Source organism: Schistocerca cancellata, chromosome 12 (genome assembly GCF_023864275.1).
Source record: "Schistocerca cancellata isolate TAMUIC-IGC-003103 chromosome 12, iqSchCanc2.1, whole genome shotgun sequence".
Taxonomy (NCBI): Eukaryota; Metazoa; Arthropoda; class Insecta; order Orthoptera; family Acrididae; genus Schistocerca; species Schistocerca cancellata.
Window position 1 is genome coordinate 108,460,462 of NC_064637.1, and position 23,112 is coordinate 108,483,573.

At 45.8% G+C, this 23,112-nt stretch overlaps 1 protein-coding gene across 1 annotated transcript in view; it reads left to right on the forward strand.

The window, feature by feature from the left end:
- LOC126109762 (acetylcholine receptor subunit alpha-like) overlaps positions 1 to 23,112 on the forward strand; it is a 681,242-nt gene that overhangs the window by 645,886 nt on the left and 12,244 nt on the right. The window contains exon 9 of the mRNA XM_049914813.1: positions 18,639 to 18,927. Coding sequence (XP_049770770.1) covers positions 18,639 to 18,927 — 289 coding nt within the window. The remainder of the gene's footprint in view (positions 1 to 18,638; positions 18,928 to 23,112) is intronic.

Consider the following 23,112-nt stretch of genomic DNA (forward strand, 5'->3'; position numbering starts at 1 on the left):
GTAAAAAGCAACTGGCCCTGCTTTCTCGTACTTCTCTTCACATCCATAGCAACTACAATACTGCACCATGGCTGTTATTAATACCAAAACGTGTGGAAACGTATGTAAAAACAGGTGAATACGTGTAATTAAAGTTATGCTGTTGCCACAAATTGCAGACAGGCAACGACGTCGCACTTCCACGTGGCTAGTCCGGTTTGATGTTGAGAACATGCGCAGTAGGCTATGCTTACTCCGTAGATATTTATACTCTATGTTCTCAGCTAAAGACAAAGCTACTCTAGTAGATGGAAGACTAGCTGTGCATCCTTTGAGGTATGTAAGTGCTTGCCAATGCTCGAGTAAATATTGGTACATAATGTGGAAGGTGTACGTCAGGAGTCCCAGAAATATTGTGACAAACTCTGAGAAGTTGTAGAGGGTGTCTCAGGGAATAAATGGAAGATAGGAATCCGTGTTCAGAAACGACATCGGACGGCGCTGCAGATATTTGTGATATGGCTCTGTAACTCAGCAGATCTATCCCTTTTCCTTTCATTGGGATTTGTGTGACTATAACAGATTGAATTAAATCAGAGAGACAAATCAGTTGTTGACAGTTTCAAACGCTTTTTTGAAGCACAGTAACTGAGCAGAGGATGGACACAGAAGTAATCCAAGCATCCAATAACGCGTAATTTTTACTTAAAGTGGTAGTTATCCAACAAATGAAAGTGTGCAATGGTCCAGGCTACTGGTAGGTGCATCATAAGATAAAATTAAACTGCAGACTTCTAATAGTGATGGCCAAAACAGAGATGTTCGTTCACTGTCCTGGATGATAACTTCCTAAACATCATCTTTCAACGGTCTCACTAGCCAACGTACAGACGCTGTAATTTGCCGTAAGTCGGGCCACAATTAGTGAAGCCAATTCATTTAGAGAGCATTTTCTTAAGCTCGCTCTGTAAATCTGTTAGCATTAATTCTTTTGCTACATTATTCATCTTACTAATACGAGGGTAATCCCAAAAGTAAGGTCTCCTAGTTTTATATAAGTACATAGACCTGTTTATTTCTACAATGGCTTACATCAGTTTACAGCTTGAACATTTAGCTATTTTCCGACATGATCGCCATTTCTGTCGATGCATTTTTGTCGACGCTGTGGCAGTTTTTGTATGCCCATGTCATACCAGCTCGCCGCCATGCTGTTCAGAAAGTTACGAACTTCTTCTTTCACCTCGTCGCTTTCCGGCCAAATGTTCTTTTAACCTAGGGAACAGGTGATAGTCATTGGGCGCCAAGTCAGGACTACAGGGTGGGTGGGTGATTATGTTCCACTGAAACTGTTCCAGGAGAGCAACGGCTTGCCGAGCGATATGCGGGCGAGCGTTGTTATGGAGAATGTGTAAGCCCTTGCTCAACATTCCTCTTCTCCGGTTCTGAATTGCCCGTTTGAGTTTTTTCAGAGTCTAACAGTACCTGTCAGCGTTAATTATAGTCCTAGCGATTCAGCTCCGACGACGAGGTGAAAGAAGAGGTTCATAACTTTCTGAACAGCATGGCGGCGAGCTGGTATGACATGGGCATACAAAAACTGCCACAGCGTCTACAAAAATGCATCGACAGAAATTGTGATTATGTGGAAAAACAGCTAAATGTTCAAGCTGTAAACTGATGTAAGCCACTGTAGAGATAAACAGGTCTATGTACTTATATAAAAATAGGAGATTACCCTCGTATGTTTATTTATTTAGCGTTTAGCCTATCAGGTTCAGGGCCTTGATGCTCTCTCCTTCGTGGAGGCTGGAACAATGCATACCAAACCGTACACATACACTTAACAATAATCTACGTGCAACTGTAAAAATTGTCAGTAATAATAATAAAAACAATATCAATAATAATAATAATGATGCTAGCAGTAATAGTGATGATAATGTATGGCAATAAGAACAACAAAAATACTGATTGCTTTAGAACGTTTGTAGCTGTGTTCACTGCCATATGAATCTGAACAGATAGTAAAAGACATCAAGATTGAAATTAATGCTAGTAACTGTTTATAAAGACAGAATTTTCAATAAAGGACTATGTGACAAGGGGAAGTGTGCAGGGAGCTCTGACAAGTATAAGAAGGAGATAGACGTTATGATAGGAGGTGGGCCATTAGCTGTCAATTGTATTACATTTGTTTGCATTTATTTAATGTAAAAATTTGAACTACATTGCGGCACTTCCAATCAATATCAGATATAATGATTAGATGTGCCAGCTGCAGGAATATCGTGTCCTTGCGTATTGGAGCAACTCGAAGTTTCATGGACTCAACAAGTCGTTGGAAGTCTACTGCAGAAATATTGAGCCATGTTACCCGTATAGCCACCCATAATTTCGAAAGTGTTGCCAGTGCAAGGTTATGTGCACGAAGCGACCTCTCGATTACATCCCATTAAATGTTCGATGGGGTTCATGTCGGTCGATCTACGTAGCCAAGTTGTCATATACCAGCAGTACGCCTGACGGACCGGCAACCCTGCTTACAGGAAAGTTTCGCGGACATGCATAACTTTAAGGCGTCGCCTACATATTGCAACAGAGAGACAACGGGGCTAGCACAACGGGGGAAAAGGGGGGGGGGGGGTGCATCCTCGCTGCAGATCTACTTCCCTTCGCCGAGTCACGTGTGCTGAATTATATCCAAGAATATCCCCCAGCGAAGCCGCTATTTACAGCGGCGCAACTCCACTCGTCAGTAGTTCTCCTCTGACGCTCTCGGCCAACTATTGTCCCCACTTATATTAACTCTTCAATCAGAGCCTGGTTGGAGCCATCGCAGTGCGACGTCGCACCTCTCCAACGTCACCTCCGAGATGCATCTCTGGCCAGCTGCTGTCTGGTACACTCTGCTCCCGTCCAGTAGGAAACTTCGTTGGAGTAGCCTTTGCGTCCCTTCAAATTAACTTTATTGTTATCTAGGCGACCACCTCATCGATTTTATTAATTTAGTTTTGTAAGAAGTAGTTTTTTGTTTAGCTAATAGGCAGTTGTGTTGTAATAACACTTTCTCTTGTTCATTTGAAACCTGTTGTCTCAAGGATCTAACTACGTGAGTCATAGTAGAAACAATTCGCTCGAATTATCCAGAACATTCTTCAAACCGATACGAATGATAGTGGCTCAATGATACGTTGCATCGCGGTTCATACACACATCAAAAAAGTTTTGCATTATCTCGGATCCGAGACTCCCGGTACCTGTACAGAAAATACGAATACAGGTCAATATAAACATCATTACCGCCCTTTTTATTGCTCGTGAAAACCCTCATTGAATGTTGTACCACCATACAGTGAAGCCTTCAGAGGTGGTGGTCCAAATTGCTGTACATATCGGTACCTCTAATACCCAACGGCACTTCCTCTTGTATTGGAGCATGCCTGTATTAGTTCAAATGGTTCAAATGGCTCTGAGCACTATGGGACTTGACATCTATGGTCATCAGTCCCCTAGAACTTAGAACTACTTAAACCTAACTAACCTAAGGACATCACACACATCCATGCCCGAGGCAGGATTCGAACCTGCGACCGTAGCAGTCGCGCGGCTCCGGACTGAGCGCCTAGGCCTGTATTAGTCGTGGCATACTATTCACAAGTTCATCAAGGCACTGTTGGTCCAGATTGTCCCACAACCCGACGGCGATTCGACGTAGATCCCTCATAGTGGTTGGTGGGTCACGTCGTCCTTTTCACTCTATCCCAGGCATGTTCGATAGGGTTCATGTCTGGAGAACATGCCTTACGCGCGCGATACTACCACCATGTGTATTTGTGTATATCGATGACGCATGACTTCTGTTAGTTCAGTGCATATACGTAAAGACTAATGTGACCATTGGTTCGTGATGATAGTGATGCGTGTTTTTTGTGAAAGGGTGTAGGGAGGAATGAGAAGTGGTATTTGTTAATTTGAGGACGAAGTGAAGTGAGTAGTAGGTGCTAATTTGATGAAAGGGGCATAGGGGATGTGATTTTGGGTGTGAAAGACTTTTGGAAAAGGAAGGGAGTGGAATAACTGGAAGGAGAACCCCCTAAGCCAAGGTACTGAAAAGGGAACTAGAGAAGCTAGAGAAAAGGTTATGGAGAACAGAAGTCTTGAATGGAAAGGCAAAGCAGTTTTCTGTTGACGTAGGGGGAGGAATGTTTCTCATGGGGCTTGGAGATAATTAATGCTTAATTTGAATAAGATGTGGAATGTATTTAGTTGTGAGGTTTGGAAGAGGTGTTGCTACAAGTTGGCAGATTATTGTAATTAGAGATAAGTGCTGAAGCGATTGCGTGTATGGTCAGAACAGATACCATCTAATTATATACACTCCTGGAAATGGAAAAAAGAACACATTGACACCGGTGTGTCAGACCCACCATACTTGCTCCGGACACTGCGAGAGGGCTGTACAAGCAATGATCACACGCACGGCACAGCGGACACACCAGGAACCGCGGTGTTGGCCGTCGAATGGCGCTAGCTGCGCAGCATTTGTGCACCGCCACCGTCAGTGTCAGCCAGTTTGCCGTGGCATACGGAGCTCCATCGCAGTCTTTAACACTGGTAGCATGCCGCGACAGCGTGGACGTGAACCGTATGTGCAGTTGACGGACTTTGAGCGAGGGCGTATAGTGGGCATGCGGGAGGCCGGGTGGACGTACCGCCGAATTGCTCAACACGTGGGGCGTGAGGTCTCCACAGTACATCGATGTTGTCGCCAGTGGTCGGCGGAAGGTGCACGTGCCCGTCGACCTGGGACCGGACCGCAGCGACGCACGGATGCACGCCAAGACCGTAGGATTCTACGCAGTGCCGTAGGGGACCGCACCGCCACTTCCCAGCAAATTAGGGACACTGTTGCTCCTGGGGTATCGGCGAGGACCATTCGCAACCGTCTCCATGAAGCTGGGCTACGGTCCCGCACACCGTTAGGCCGTCTTCCGCTCACGCCCCAACATCGTGCAGCCCGCCTCCAGTGGTGTCGCGACAGGCGTGAATGGAGGGACGAATGGAGACGTGTCGTCTTCAGCGATGAGAGTCGCTTCTGCCTTGGTGCCAATGATGGTCGTATGCGTGTTTGGCGCCGTGCAGCTGAGCGCCACAATCAGGACTGCATACGACCGAGGCACACAGGGCCAACACCCGGCATCATAGTGTGGGTAGCGATCTCCTACACTGGCCGTACACCACTGGTGATCGTCGAGGGGACACTGAATAGTGCACGGTACATCCAAACCGTCATCGAACCCATCGTTCTACCATTCCTAGACCGGCAAGGGAACTTGCTGTTCCAACAGGACAATGCACGTCCGCATGTATCCCGTGCCACCCAACGTGCTCTAGAAGGTGTAAGGCAACTACCCTGGCCAGCAAGATCTCCGGATCTGTCCCCCATTGAGCATGTTTGGGACTGGATGAAGCGTCGTCTCACGCGGTCTGCACGTCCAGCACGAACGCTGAACATCATGTGATGTATCTGACCCCAGGAATGTGTCAATAAAGTTTCCCCTTCCTGGGACAATGAATTCACGGTGTTCTTATTTCAATTTCCAGGAGTGTATATAGTTAAGGCTCACCGGACACTTGGCCATCTTCTTTTTCTGTGCGAATGCACAAACAGTGCCTGAACTCTTACGGGAATCGGCAACGCGCCGCGAGTAATGAGTATAATAGGCGGGGACACTACGAATGTAGTGCGGGACAATACGTTGACAATGTGGGTTTCGCGGGAGGCGTGCCAGAGACAAATCCCTGCAGTCGCGCTATCCTCTGTGTTCTCGGTGGCTCAGATGGATAGAGCGTCTTCCATGTAAGCAGGAGATCCCGGGTTCGAGTCCCGGTCGGTGCACACATATTCATGTGTCCCCGTTGACCTATGTCAACGCCTGTAAGCAGCTAAGGGTGTTCATTTCACTGTAATACCTAGGTATTTAATTCAATTTACGGCTTTAGATTAGACTGATTTATAATGTGACCGAAGTTTAACGAGTTCTTTTTAGCACTGATGTGGTTGACCTCACACTTTCCGTTATTTAGGGTCAACTGCCACTTTTCGAACCATTCAGATATCTCATCTAAATCGTTTTGCAGTTTTTTTTAATCTTCTGACGACTTTATTAGTCGATAAACGACAGCGTCATGTGTAAACAACCGAAGACGGCTGCTCCGTTTGTCTCCCAAATCCTTTATATACATAAGGAACAGCAAAGGACCTATAACACCACCTTGGGGAACGCTAGAAATCACTTCTGTTTTACTCTATGACTTTTCGTCAATTACTACGAATAGTGACCTCTCTGACAGGAAATCACAAATCCAGTCACATAACTGAGACATATTCCATAAGCACGCAATTTCACTACGAGCCGCTTGTATGGTACAGTGTCAAAAGCCTTCCGGAAATCCAGGAATACGGAATTGATCTGAAATCCCTTGTCGATAGCACTCAACAATTCATGTGAGTAAAGAGCTAGTTGGGTTTCACAGAAACGATTTTTTCTAAACCCATCTTGACTATGTCTCAGTAGACCGCTTTCTTCGATGTAATTCGTAATGTTCGAACACAATATATGTTCTAAAATCCTGCTACATATCGACGTTAACTATATGGGGCTGCAATTTAGTGGATTACCCCTACTACATTTCTTGAATATTGGTGTGACCTGTGCAACTTTCCAGTCTTTGGGTACGGATCTTTCGTCGAGTGAACGGTTGTATATGATGGTTAAGCGTGAGATAAGCTACTGAAAATGTGAAACGCTGGTACATTAATAAGAGGTGTGACGGTCAGAATGTTAAATGCAAGCATGCAAACGTGTATACATTGCGTTGCACAGGTGACAGATGTCAGTTGGTGGAACGGCTTTCGATGCCTTTGGTCTTGGTCAATCAGTACAGGGATAGTTCCCAAAATGGGATTTTCACTCTGCAGCGGAGTGTGCGCTGATATGAAACTTCCTGGCAGATTAAAACTGTGTGCACCGACCGAGTCTCAAACTCGGGACCTTTGACTTTCGCGGGCAAGTGCTCTACCAACTGAGCTACCGAAGCACGACTCACGCCCAGCCCTCACAGCTTCCCTTCTGCCAGTACCTCGTCTCCTACCTTCCAAACTTTACAGAAGCTCTCCTGCGAACCACTTCTGTAAAGTTTGGAAGGTAGGAGACGAGGTACTGGCAGAAGTGAAGCTGTGAGTACCGGGCGTGAGTCTTGCTTCGGTAGCTCAGATGGTAGAGCACTTGCCGCGAAAGGCAAAGGTCCCGAGTTCGAGTCTCGGTCGGTGCACACAGTTTTAATCTGCCAGGGAGTTTCACAGAGATAGTTAATTATGCTTGTGGATGATTACAGAGTTGTTGTCCGATGAGGTCCCAGACGTGGTCGATTAGAAACAAATCGGGTGATCGAACAGGCTAACGCATCATGTCGAAGTTCTGTACAACGTACTACACTACTATCCATTAAAATTGCTACACCACGAAGATGATTGCTACAGACGCGAAACTTAACCGACAGGAAGAAGATGCTGTGATATGCGGATGATTAGCTTTTCAGAGCTTTCACACAAGGTTGGCGCCGGTGACGACACCTACAACGTGCTGACATGAGGAAAGTTTCCAACCTATGTCTCATACACAAACAGCAGTTGATCGGCGTTGCCTGGTCAAACGTTGTTGTGATGCCCCGTGTAAGGAGGAGAAATGCGTACCATCACGTTTCCCACTTTGATAAAGTCTCGGATTGTGGCCTATCGCGATTGCGGTTTATCGTATCACGACATTGCTGCTCGCGTTGGTCGAGATTCAATTACTGTTAGCAGAATATGGAATCGTTGGGTTCAGGAGGGTAATAAATAACGCCGTGCTGGATCCCAACGGCCTCGTATCACTAGCAGTCGAGATGACAGGCATCTTATCCGCATGGCTGTAACGGATCGTGCAGCCACGTCTCGATCCCTGAGTCAACAGATGGGGACGTTTGCAAGACAACAACCATCTGCACGAACAGTTCGACGACGTTTGCAGCAGCACGGACTATCAGCTCGGAGTTCGTGGCTGCGGTTACCCTTGACGCTGCATCACACACAGGAGCGCCTGCGATGGTGTACTCAGCGACGAACCTGGGAGCACGTATGGCATAACGTCATTTTTTCGGATGAATCCAGGTTCTGTTTACAGCATCATGATGGTCGCATCCGTGTTTGGCGACATCGCGGTGAACGCACATTGGAAGCGTGTACTCGTCTTCGCCATACTGGCGTATCACCCGGCGTGATGGTAAGGGGTGCCATTGGTTACACGTCTAGGTCACCTCTTGTTCGCATTGACGGCACTTTGAACAGTGGACGTTACATTTCAGATGTGTTACGACCCGTGGCTCTACCCTTCATTCGATCCCTGCAAACGCCCTACATTTCAGCAGGATACAGATTCTAGATACAGAAAATGTTCGACTGCTGCCCTCCCCAGCACATTCTCCAGATCTCTCACCAATTGAAAATGTCTGGTGAATGGTGGTCGAGCAAATGGCTCGTCACAATACGCCAGTCACTACTCTTGATGAACTGTGGTATCGTGTTGAACCTGCATGGGCAGCTGTACCTGTACACGCCATCCAAGCTCCGTTTGACGCAATGCCCAGGCGCATCAAGGCCGTTATTACTGCCAGAGGTGGTTGTTCTGGGTACTGATTTCTCAGGTTCCAGTCACCCAAATTACGTGAAAATGTAATCACATATCAGTTCTAGTATAATATATTTGTCCAATGGATACCCGTTTACCATCTGCATTTCTTCTTGGTGTAGCAATTTTAATGGCCAATAGCGTATGTTTTTTGCAACAGCGGCGTGTGGGCGAGCTTTACCCTGTTTGGAAACACCTCCTCGAACGCTGTTCATGAATGACAGCACAACACATCGAATCACCGGATTGACTGTCCGCCCCCAGTAGCTGAGTGGTCAGCCCGACAGAATGTCAGCCCTAAGCCCCCGGGTTCGATTCCCGGCTGGGTCGGAGACTTTCTCCGCTCAGGGGTGGGTGTTGTCCTAATCATCTTCATTTCATCCCCATCGACGTGCAACTCGCCGAAGTGGCGTCAAATCGAAAGGTATGCACCTACGAACGGTCTACCCGACGGGAGGCCCTAGTCACACGACCAGATGAACTTACAAATTTGCAGTCAGTGTGCGTGGGATAACCATGAGAGTGCTCCTGCTGTCATGGGAAATTCCACCCCAGACCATAGCTCCAGGTGTAGGTCCGGTGTGTCTAGGACGCAGACAGGTTGGTTCCACGCCCTCAGTTTTCCTCACCCTAACCCGTACACGGTCATCACGGACACCGAGACAGATCCAGATTTCATCAGAAAACATAACAAATCTCCACCCTCCCATCAAATCAACTTTCGCTCGACTCTACTGAAGTCGCAAATGGCAGTGGTTTGGGGTCAGTGGAATGCACGCTTACGGAGCGTCTGGCTTGAAGTAATAGATTCGTAACAGTACGTTGTGGCGCTGTGGTACCAACTGGTGCTCATATTGCTGTTGCAGATGCAGTACGATGCGCCAGAGATGTATGCCGGACTCGATAGTCTTCCCTCTATGTAGTGCCCCGTGGCCGTTTGGGGTCCAATCTTCTGGCTACCATACCTTCTCGTCGCCGGCCGCGGTGGTCTCGCGGTTCTAGGCGCTCAGTCCGGAAACGTGCGACCGCTACGGTCGCAGGTTCGAATCCTGCCTCGGGCATAGATGTGTGTGATGTCCTTAGGTTACTTAGGTTTAAGTAGTTCTAAGTTCTAAGGGACTGATGACCTAAGATGTTACGTCCCATAGTGCTCAGAACCATTTGAACCATACCTTCTCGTGACCATTGCTGGCCACAATCATGTACAGAGCTTTTTTATTCCAGTCTCTGATCACAAATGAATTCTTTAGACGATGACCGGTTCCAGTCTATAATGACCATCCTCAGATCTAAAATATATAAATATATACGTCTAGTGAGCAGTGTGTCTTTTAACATAAAACAACAATATGTATCACAATATACTCTCATACAACCAGGGAAATGTACAGATAAAATATGGTATAACGTACCTTTTTTACACCATGTCCTAAAGTGATAAGGCTATAATGGCATCGTCAAAACACATAAATATATTCAGCATAGCATCGTCACATAGATCTAAAATATGGTGTAGAATAGGCCACATCGTCCACATAGTGATTATTGACAACTAGCTACTGAAGTACAGTAGCATCCAGAAACCTGTTTGCCTACACCCTCCCAAGACGTCGCTACTGTGGCCTTGTAGTCATCATTTACGCAAAAACATAATCTGATAAAAGCACATTAGATAAGTTGCATGTAGCAGACTTATTAAAATTGACATCTATCATAGAAATCAATTGTGATACATTAAAAGATGTACACATGTAAAATTATTAAAAGGAAATATATGAAGAGTATAGGTCCGACCCTTTTTTTGTAGTGAATTTACGGACAACAATTAATATACGTAATACATTGCCTGTAGCAACCTGTAAATTGCCTATGAAAGATAAAATGTGTACATGACAGCTGAAAAGCAGACAGATCAATGCTCAACGCCCTCTGTTGGGTCGGTCGCTAGGATCTTAGTAGGCTAGGTATAAATATGCGAGGCATTATTTGGTTATCTTCTCCCCCGAGTCCTTTTACATTTCCCTCCTCTGCCTCCTCTCATTCCCTCTCGCGTCTGCCCTTCTCCCCCTTTATTAGTCCTCTCCCTCCTTGGTTCCCCCCCGCCTTTTTCGTTTTTTTTTTCCTTCCTCCCTCCTTGTTCTTCTCCCTCCTCCAGGTCGCCTCCCCCCCCCCCCCCATCTGCCTTTGGCTCGGAAGTGTCATCTTTGTGCCGCCACTTTCGTGCAGTGTTCTACAGTGAGTGTTCTACAGTGAGTGTTTTACAGTGAGTGTTCCGTGTTGTGATTTTTGGGAAATGTTGCGAACGGCCATCATACTGTCGCTGGGTATGCCTTTTATCTCTTGCGAACAGAAACCAGACTGTCGCCGTGTTTTTTTTAATTGTGTGTGTACCATGTTACTTGTCTGATTCCTGTGTCTTTTATTAATGTTGCCAACCCCTTTTGCTTTCTGTTTTAACTTTCCGCATTTTTCCGCCATTTTACACTTGACGTCACCGTTTTATCGCCTGTTTTTCTTGTTTCTTTTCTTCTTCCGTTTTTTTGAAGTCTGTAGGCTGTAGAGCAGCATACTAAGCTGCTGCCAGCCCGCCCCCTTCGGGGGGAATTGAAAATCAATAAAGGAAAAAAAAATTTGGTTATCGTAGTATGTTATCAAATAAAGCAAAGTAGGTGTTGGGTACCCTAGTGGGCTCATGCCTTTTGGCTTTGTAAATTTCCAACTCCTCCAACAAATCGAGAGCACGACGTTTCTCAGTAGTAGTAGTAGTAGAAGGGTTGTGTGGGCGCACGACAGCAAGGTCTTCAGCGCCCGTTCAGTATCATAGTGAGACGGGTGTCAAGAAAAAAACTCAGAACATTTACATATAACGGAACAGAAAACACGGGGAACAATCATTGAAAAACATGTGCTCACCCACACCGAAGCGTGGGATGAAGCAGGGCGTCAACAGTAAAACATGAACAACACGGGAAGAAAAAGGTAGTGAGTGCTAAAACAATGTAGCAGATGGAAGTGGCTGGCTGACCGCAAGGAAAAAAGGGAGGAGTCAGCCACTCTGCAATACACTAAAACCTCCAGCCTAAAAGTTTCTCAGCCCTGTGTAAAATACTCATACAACTCTCGATATTGTCTACAGTGTGGTCGGTTTCTGCTAAATGCATTCCTAATGCAGTTTTATTATGTGCATGCAAATGCTCCCTGAATCTAATTTTAAAAGAGTGGCCAGTTTGGCCGGTCACACTGTAGACAATATCGAGAGTTGTATGCGTATTATTGAATGCTTGTATGTTGTTTAAACGTTTTCTGTGGGAGACATGTGACGATGTATGTACAGCCCTGTATTGGTTAAGTTCTCACGATCGGTGCGCGCCTACATGACATCCGACGCAACAGAGGGCGCTGTTCATTGATCTGTCTCTTTTTCAGCTGTCATATACACATTTTATCTTTCAGAAGCAATTTATAGGTTGCCACAGGCAATGTATTACGCTATAGTAATTGTTGACCGTAAATTCACCACAAAAAAGAGTCGTACCTATATTCTTCATATATTTCCTTTTAATAATTTTACATGTGTAACTGCATTCATCTTTTAATGTATCACAATTGATTTCTATGATAGACGTCAATTTTAATAACTCTGCTACATGCAACTTATCTAATGTGCTTTTATCAGATTATGTTTTGACGATGGCATTATGGCCGTATCACTTTAGGACATGGTGTAAGAAAGGTACGTTATACCATATTTTATCTGTACATTTCCCTGGTCGTATGACAGTATATTATGATACATATTGCTGTTTTATGTTAAAAGACACACTGCTCACTAGATGTATATATTTATACAGGGTGTTACAAAAAGGTACGGCCAAACTTTCAGGAAACATTCCTCACACACAAATAAAGAAAAGATGTTATGTGGACATGTGTCCGGAAACGCTTAATTTCCATGTTAGAGCTCATTTTAGTTTCGTCAGTATGTTTTTCCGCCTACGCTCAATGGAGCACGTTATCATGATTTCATACGGGATACCCTACCTGTCCTGCTAGAACATGTGCCTTTACAAGTACCACACAACATGTGGTTCATGCACCATGGAGCTCCTGCACATTTCAGTCGAAGTGTTCGTACGCTTCTCAGCAACAGATTCGGTGACCGATGGATTGGTAGAGGCGGACCAATTCCATGGCCTCCACGCTCTCCTGAACTCAACCCTCTTGACTTTCATTTATGGGGGCATTTGAAAGCTCTTGCCTACGCAACCCCGGTACCAAATGTAGAGACTCTTCGTGCTCGTATTGTGGACGGCTGTGATACAATACGCCATTCTCTAGGGCTGCATCAGCGCATCAGGGATTCCGTGCGATGGAGGGTGGATGCATGTATCCTCGCTAACGGAGGACATTTTGAACATTTCCTGTAACAAAGTGTTTGAAGTCACGCTGGTACGTTCTGTTGCTGTGTGTTTCCATTCCATGATTAATGTGATTTAAAGAGAAGTAATAAAATGAGCTCTAACATGGAAAGTAAGCGTTTCCGGACACATGTCCACATAACATATTTTCTTTCTTTGTGTGTGAGGAATGTTTCCTGAAAGTTTGGCCGTACCTTTTTGTAACACCCCGTATATTTTAGATCTGACGATGGTCATTACAGACTGAAACCGGTCATCGTGTAAAGAATTCATTTGTGATCAGAGACTGGAATAAAAAAGCATTTTACAATATTGGATCACTGTTTGTATACGCGATTATGTCGCAGTTGGTGAATCATGTGCAGTGGCTACATTCCTGCCAAGTATTTCTGCACTATCGCAGAAGGAATGTCCAACTCCTCGCACCCCTATCACACGAGCTTGATCAAACTCAATGAGGCACTTATAATGCCATCTTTATCGCCTTAAAGACATTCTTGACCAACTCAAAACTTCTAGTCCCAAAGGAAACTTTCGCTCACGACCGTTACAGCGTTTACTTAAACCAGACCTGATTTTCATCCTCATAGTGACTCTACTAGTCCCACTCTTACGTGACAGGCACGACAGAGATACATACAATACAGTAATGTAATACATTTAAACACTATGCTTTGTACAGTAAAGGCAGTCCTTGATTAAAAATTTGAATATACGTCATCTTTCAAATGTAGAAACACGTCTACCAACTTTCGTTTATCTTACACAACTCCTCCTTGCTGTTTCAATTTTTTTTTTCCATCAGCGTATCCCCCCGCCCCCTTTGAACCATGGACCTTGCCGTTGGTGGGGAGGCTTGCGTGCCTCAGCGATACTGATAGCCGTACCGTAGGTGCAACTACAATGGAGGGGTATCTGTGGAGAGGCCAGACACACGAGTGGTTCCTGAAGGGGGGCAGCAGCCTTTTCAGTAGTTGCAGGGACAACAGTCTGGGTGATTGATTGATCTGGCCTGCCATCAACATCAAGGGATCACGAATTTAGTATTGGAGGGCAGCATGGAGGGTAAAAATTGTGGAGGGAGACCGAGAGATGAATATACTAAGCAGATTCAGAAGGATGTAGGTTGCAGTAGGTACTGGGAGATGAAGAAGCTTGCACAGGATAGAGTAGCGTGGAGAGCTGCATCAAACCAGTCTCTGGACTGAAGACCACAACAACAACAGCGTATCTGGCGTTGTCAATGAACGTCAACTCTTTCCGAAAAATACCTTACCAATTGGTTAACAGTCATCTGCAATGTACTTAAAAGACAAGTTTTCAGCAAATGAAAACGTGTCTGATATCATCTACTGTGACAGCAGTCGAAACTAAAACGGACAGTAACATAAGGGTGTTTGTTCCGTTTATCTTGGCCACGCCAAACAACTTTTAGCCCATAAGCAAGATAATGTATCAAGCACATGTTGTTTAGGTACCGGTGGGTCATTAAGTTGCATGATTGTTTTTCTTGTAACTTTATTCATTACGAAAATATAAACGGAAGCACCTTAAAACAAGGAAAACCCTATATGTTTTATTCGCTATCCACTTCGTCTCCAAGACCTATTTAGAAACGTATCACGGTGTACCATTCTCGTCGACATGATGCAGCTAAAAACGTGACACAAAACTGAATATCACTCTCTTATACTAGCACACAATTCAATTACTCGCATAAATGCAACTCGTTCACCTCACTGAAACTGACAGTAAACAAAAATATATCAGAATAGATCAGAAGAACTTCTACCTTCTCTTCATTGATGTACACTGTACCCACTCCATCTTCAACTGAAGACCATTGACTGATTCACTTACGTGCATTGTCCCTATGTTTCCATTTGTTTACTGTGAAACTATCGCTTCAGCAAGTGGACGAGTTACAGTGCCCCTGGTACTTAGATTATTGGCCAGTGGCGTTTGTTACATAAATTACATGTTTTGCCAATGTGATTATGTGAAGAGTTTTTATGTAATGTTAACGAGGTCTGTTTCCAAATACACTCCTGGAAATTGAAATAAGAACACCGTGAATTCATTGTCCCAGGAAGGGGAAGCTTTATTGACACATTCCTGGGGTCAGATACATCACATGATCACACTGACAGAACCACAGGCACATAGACACAGGCAACAGAGCATGCACAATGTCGGCACTAGTACAGTGTATAGCCACCTTTCGCAGCAATGCAGGCTGCTATTCTCCCGTGGAGACGATCGTAGAGATGCTGGATGTAGTCCTGTGGAACGGCTTGCCATGCCATTTCCACCTGACGCCTCAGTTGGACCAGCGTTCGTGCTGGACGTGCAGACCGCGTGAGACGACGCTTCATCCAGTCCCAAACATGCTCAATGGGGGACAGATCCGGAGATCTTGCTGGCCAGGGTAGTTGACTTACACCTTCTAGAGCACGTTGGGTGGCACGGGATACATGCGGACGTGCATTGTCCTGTTGGAACAGCAAGTTCCCTTGCCGGTCTAGGAATGGTAGAACGATGGGTTCGATGACGGTTTGGATGTACCGTGCACTATTCAGTGTCCCCTCGACGATCACCAGTGGTGTACGGCCAGTGTAGGAGATCGCTCCCCACACCATGATGCCGGGTGTTGGCCCTGTGTGCCTCGGTCGTATGCAGTCCTGATTGTGGCGCTCACCTGCACGGCGCCAAACACGCATACGACCATCATTGGCACCAAGGCAGAAGCGCCTCTCATCGCTGAAGACGACACGTCTCCATTCGTCCCTCCATTCACGCCTGTCGCGACACCACTGGAGGCGGGCTGCACGATGTTGGGGCGTGAGCGGAAGACGACCTAACGGTGTGCGGGACCGTAGCCCAGCTTCATGGAGACGGTTGCGAATGGTCCTCGCCGATACCCCAGGAGCAACAGTGTCCCTAATTTGCTGGGAAGTGGCGGTGCGGTCCCCTACGGCACTGCGTAGGATCCTACGGTCTTGGCGTGCATCCGTGTGTCGCTGCGGTCCGGTCCCAGGTCGACGGGCACGTGCACCTTCCGCCGACCACTGGCGACAACATCGATGTACTGTGGAGACCTCACGCCCCACGTGTTGAGCAATTCGGCGGTACGTCCACCGGCCTCCCGCATGCCCACTATACGCCCTCGCTCAAAGTCCGTCAACTGCACATACGGTTCACGTCCACGCTGTCGCGGCATGCTACCAGTGTTAAAGACTGCGATGGAGCTCCGTATGCCACGGCAAACTGGCTGACACTGACGGCGGCGGTGCACAAATGCTGCGCAGCTAGCGCCATTCGACGGCCAACACCGCGGTTCCTGGTGTGTCCGCTGTGCCGTGCGTGTGATCATTGCTTGTACAGCCCTCTCGCAGTGTCCGGAGCAAGTATGGTGGGTCTGACACACCGGTGTCAATGTGTTCTTTTTTCCATTTCCAGGAGTGTAGAACCAGTTGGGGAGAAACGCAGAAGGACAAAAGATTACTTCACTTTCTGTGCTTAATGTGGAAAACATATTGTTTCATTTGCTTCTATGATGCGTCTCATGGCATTACTTACTGTTTATCCAGACATTGAATGATGATGATTACATTATATTTAATTCAAACAGCTTGATAACTATAGCCACTCTGTGTGGTCAGTGATGTGTGGGTGGAGAAGGTGTGGAGTCTGGTCATGGTGGTGCCGTGTTGTGTAGAAGTGGATGGGCTGCTGAGTTTGTTGAGTGTATTGGCGTGTGGTGAAATGTGGAGTGTGATCAGGGTTTGTGTGTGAGGTGTAGAATTTGAGAATATGTAGAATGTGGTGAATGTATCGATGTGTGGAAATGAAGGAGACCTGGAGTGTGGTGTCTTGGTGTGTGGTACAGAGATGTATGATATGTGACATGTGACAAAGCTGTTGGTGTGAAGTGTGAAGATGAAGATGATGTGGAGGGTGGTGCGTGTGTTGGTGTGTGAAGTGGATATGTAGATTCGGATTGTGGTGAGTGTGTTGCAATGCTGTATGGAAATGGAGAATGTGTAGAATGTGGTATGTTGATGTGTTGTGTGGGAATGAAGGAGATATGGAGTTTGTTGATTATGTTGGTGTGTGCTGTAGCGCTGTAAGAGATTTGGGGTGTGATGAATGTGTTGATGTGTTGTGTGGGAATGGAGGAGACCTGGAGTGTGGTGTCTTGGTGTGTGGTATGGAGATCCATGGCACGTGACATGTGACGAACCTGTTGGTGTGTAGTGTAAAGACGAATATGATGTGGAGGGTGCTGCGTGTGTTGGTGTGTGAAGTGGATATGTAGATTCGGATTGTGGTGAGTGTGTTGCTATGCTGTGTGGAAATGGAAAAGATGTGGAATGTGGTATGTTGCTGTGTTGTGTGGGAATGGAGGAGATGTGGAGTTTGTTGATTATGTTGGTGTGTGCTGTAGCGCTGTAAGAGATTTGGGGTGTGATGAATGTGTTGATGTGTTGTATGGGAATGGAGGAGACCTGTAGTGTGGTGTCTTGGTATGTCGTATGGAGATCTATGATATGTGACATGTGATGAACCTGTTGGTGTGTAGTGTAAAGATGAATATGATGTGGAGGGTGGTGTGTGTGTTGGTGTGTGAAGTGGATATGTAGATTCGGATTGTGGTGAGTGAGTTGCTATGCTGTGTGGAAATGGAGAAGACGTGGAATATGGTGTATTTCTGGGATTGTGTGGGAATGGAGGAGATGTGGAGTATGGTGATTATGTTGGTGTGTGCTGTAGCACTGTAAGAGATTTGGAGTGTGATGAATGTGTTGATGTGTTGTGTGGGAATGGAGGAGACCTGGAGTGTGGTGTCTTGGTGTGTGGTATGGAGATGTAGGATATGTGACATATGATGAACCTGTTGGTGTGTAGTGTGAAGACAAAGATGATGTGGAGGGTTGTGTGTGTGTGTGTGAAGTGGATATGTAGATTCGGATTGTGGTGAGTGAGTTGCTATGCTGTGTGGAAATGGAGCAGATGTGGAATATGGGACATTGCTGGGGTTGTGTGGGAATGGAGGAGATGTGGAGTATGGTGATTATGTTGGTGTGTGCTGTAGCACTGTAAGAGATTTGGAGTGTGATGAATGTGTTGCGTGGGAATGTAGGAGACCTGGAGTGTGATGTCTTGGTGTGTGGTATGGAGATGTAGGATATGTGACGTATGACGAACCTGTTGGTGTGCAGTGTGAAGACAAAGATGATGTGGAGGGTGGTGTGTGTGTTGGTGTATGAAGTGGATATGTAGATTCGGATTGTGGTGAGTGGGTTGCTATGCTGTGTGGAAATGGAGAAGATGTGGAATATGGTATATTGCTGGGGTTGTGTGGGAATGGAGGAGATGTGGAGTATGGTGATTATGTTGGTGCGTGCTGTAGCACTGTAAGAGATTTGGAGTGCAATGAATGTGTTGATGTGTGGTGTAGAAACGGAGAATATGGGGAGTGTGGTAAGTGTGTTGGTGTGTTGCACAGCCTGCTGGACGGCGGGTTGCTGGGCGGCAGCTGCCAGGTGCACGGCCCCCTGGGAGCGGCACTGGAGGCAGAGAGACTGTCCGACGCAGAGGAGGCGTGCAAGAGCCCGCCCCCGCTGCCGCCACTGCCTCCACTGGGCCTGGGGCTGGCGGCGCCCCCACACCCCCAAGGGGCGCTGAGGAGCCCCCCAGCCTTCCCCCACTCTCGCTGTCCCCCGGAGGTGCACCGCTCCTGCTTCTGTGTGCGCTTCATCGCTGAGCACACGCGCATGCTCGAGGACTCCACCAAGGTGAGCCACCAGCCTTTGATAACCGCATTAACAATAGCACTCCAGTAAAGTTACTGTCTCTCATCTATGGCAGACCTACAGTAAGGTTAATAAATCACCTTCACCCGTCATCTGCAGCATGCTCTTCATCACCGAGTACATGCACGTACTTGAAGACTCTGCTAAATATACACTCTATGACCACATCAGTACCGACCAATTTCACTGACATCGATTTGTTGTAGAATCATGGAACATATTTTGTGTTCAGACATAATGACCTTTCCAGACTCTGAGAAGCTCATCTGCAGAAACCAGCACGGTTTCAAGAAACAGCGGTCATGCGAGAGACAGCTGGCCCTCTTTGTGCATGATATACAACACGCTCTAGATACCGGCTCCCAGGTTGATGCCATATTTCTCGACTTTCGAAAGGCGTTCGACTTAGTTCCGCACTGTCGCTTGCTTCAAAAAGTGCACGCTTACGGTGTGTCTGATGACATATTCGGTAGGATACAAAGTTTTCTAACAGACAGGGATCAGTATGTCGTCCTGAACGTGGTGACTTGAACAGAAACAAGAGTTTTGGTAAACATTTTTGGAATACAATGATCAGTATATTATTATATTTTGACTAAAGTTCAGTCTTGACCACACCATTTATGTTTCAATGACATAGGTAACCGGTTTCGGTTATTTTTACACAACCGTCATGAGACCCATGGCTCCCTTAGGATGGTATGTGGAGCTCTCCTCAGCTGCTCAGTTGGCTTCGTAGCAGCTGAGGAGAGCTCCGCATACCATCCTAAGGGAGCCATGGGTCTGATGATGGTTGTGTAAAAATAACCGAAACCGGTTACCTATGTCATTGAAACATAAATGGTGTGATCAAGACTGAACTTTAGTCAAAATATAGAAACAAGAGTAACTTCAGGTGTGCCCCAGGGCAGCGTAATAGGTCCTCTGCTTTTTACGATTTACCTAAACGATCTGGTAGATGGTATTGACAGCGGCCTTAGACTGTTTGCCGATGATGCTGTAGTCTACAGGAAAGTGGTATCACATGAAAGTTGTGAACAAATCAATGAGGATCTGCAGGAAATAAATGCGTGGTGTAATGACTGGCAGTTATCTCTCAGTATTAGCAAGTGTAACCTACTGCGTATAACAAGGCGAAAATACCCATTAATGTATAAAATAAATGATCAGTCTTTGGAAGCGGTGACATCAGTCAAGTATCTGGGTGTGACTATTAGAAATGATCTCAAATGGAATGATCAGATTACACAAGTAACGGGTAAGGCGACCGCTAGATTGCAGTTTATTGGTAGAATCCTGAAGCGATGCAGTCCTTTGACGAAGGAAATAGCTTACAATATACGTTAGTTCGTCCAGTCTTGGAGTATTGTTCGTCTGTATGGGACCCTTACCAGTTGGGTCTGATTCAAGAGACTGAGAAGGTCCAAAGAAGAGCGGCAAGATTCGTGACCGGTACATTTAACCATCGCGATCGCGTTACAAATCTCATAGAAAGTTTGATGTGGGATACACTTGCAAATAGACGACGCTCTAAACAGAAGGGGCTGCTCACTAAATTCCGAAATCCAATCTTCACCGATGATGTAGAGCATATATTATTACCACCAACTTTCAAATCGCGTAATGATCATCATTCAAATATAAGGGAAAGAAGATGTAGATGTAGATTGTCAGCAGCCTTTCAGTAAATTCAATGCTACATTACCCTCAGTGGTTTTCTGGCTATAGTTAATCTAATTTTGTCTTTACAGTCCTATGTGACCAGTAAATAGCAGGTTCAAGTACTAATAGATTCTTCAGTTAATACTGGTCCTTGAAAGCTTATTTGTAGGCTTTCACATGATATTTGGCGTCCTTCTTCAAACAGCTGCCGGAACAGGATTCTTTCCCTGATGCTCTCCTGTGGGTCAAACAAACTTATGACCAATTGTACTTGCCTCATTTATACTTGGCGGATATCGCCTGCTAGTTATATTTGATGTCGGTCCCCCAAATTTGTGCAATATACTAGTGCTTAAAATGGTTCAAATGACTCTGAGCACTATGGGACTCAACTTCTCAGGTCATCAGTCCCCTAGAACTTAGTACTTAAACCAAACTAACCAAAGGGCAGCACACACATCCATGCCGAAGGCAGGATTCGAACCTCGACCGTAACAGCAGCGCGGTTCCAGACTGTAGCGCCTAGAACCGCTCGGCCACTCCGGCCGGCAAAGCAATCTCCTTTGCAGATTGATAGTATTTGCGTAGTATTCTACCACTAAGCCAAAGTCTACCACTTGCTTTACCTATGTCTGAGCCTGTTACACCCAGATATTTGTATGTGGTGGATGATCTCACTTCCACATCATGGATATTGTAGTCACAGAAACTCTTTTTCGCGACTTTGAGGGGTGCATAATTTTACATTCTTGTATACTTACAGAAAGTTATCATTCTTTCCAGCAGATAGAATACATATCAAGACCAATTTTGTTATTAAGTCCTGTGATTTTATCAACATCTAAGTGAACAAAACTCCAGCTGTTTTCAGAGACTACTTCTTTATAGAATGAGATTTTCACTCTGCAGCGGAGTGTGCGCTGATATGAAACTTCCTGGCAGATTAAAACTGTGTGCCGGACCGAGACTCTAACTCGGGACCTTTGCCTTCGCGGGCAAGTGCTCTACCAACTGAGCTACCCAAGCACGACCCCGTCCTCACAGCTTTACTTCTGCCAGTACCTCGTCTCCTACCTTCCAAGCTTAACAGAAGCTCTCCTACGAACCTTGCAGAACTAGCACTCCTTACTTCTTTATAGGTTAGAGCATCATCTTCTGAAGTTATCATTAATAGTGTCTGCTAGGTTATTAATATACAACAGGAACAGCTACGGCCTGACACACTTTCCTGGATCACGGCTAAAGTTATTTCTACATCTGTAAATGATTGTCTAGCCGAGATAACACGCAGCATCCTCGCTACGAAGACGTCCTCAGTTTACTCACAAATTTCTTCTGATATCCGATATGACTGTACTTCCGACTGTAGACGTGGATGTGATGCCGATCAAATGCTTTTCGGGAGTCAAGAAATACTGCGTCCAACTGACTGCCGACGCATTCAGAACGCCATGTGAGCAAAGCTCAAACTGGACAACTGTATGCAGAATTCATTTTGGTTGGCGTCGAGCAGGTTCTGCTTTTCGAGATACTTCATAACATTCGAGTTCAGGAAAAAAGATATGTCCAACAACGTTCAGTATTTGTGTGTAATGAAGGAATAATGAAATATTTTGTGTGCAAATTGATGGAAGAGATGTGGAAGAAGATGGAAAAGGAATCAGGAGACAAATAGCCTATAAAAGATCCAAATCATGTAGTAACGTACGTTCTGAGACGGAAGGTACACACTGCATGGAGCCTGCTCACTTTTTTAAAAACATTGAATATTGTATATGAGCAATGTACAGCTTTTTTTTGATGTCACTCTTCTGGCTGATATGACGGAGCCTGCCACTAAATTTTCTCCCGTACTAGCTTCATCATCTCACAGCAGCTCTCGCAACCTACGTCTTCAGTTATTTGCTGGCTATATTCCAGTCTCAGTCTTCCTCTCTAGTTTTTGCCCTCCACAGCTCCATCTAGTACCATGGAGATTTTTTCCTGATGTTGTAACACATGTTCTACCATCCTGTCCCTTCTTCTTGTCAATATTTTCCATAATGTTCCTTTCTTCGCCGGTTCTGGCGAGATCCTCCTCATTCCTTACCTTGCACCGATCGAGGTGGCGCAGTGGTTAGCACACTGGAGTCGCATTCGGGAGGACGACGGTTCAATCCCGCTACTGGCCCTCTTGATTTAAGTCTTCCATGATTTCCCTAAACCGCTCCAGGCAAATGCCGGGGTGGTTCCTCTGAAAGGGCTCGGCCGACTTCCTTCCCCGTCCTCCCCTGATCCGACGAGACCGATGACCTCGCAGTTTGGTCTCTTCCCACAAAACAACCCAACCCGTTACCTTGCAAGTCTGCATCCTTCTGTAGCACTACTTCTCAAATTGTTTGATTCTCTTCTGTTCCGGTTTTTCCACAGTCCATGTTTCACGACCGTACAATGCTGTTCTCCAAACATACGTTCTTCCTGAAATATATGGCTATGTTCGATACTACTAGACTTCTCTTGGCCAGG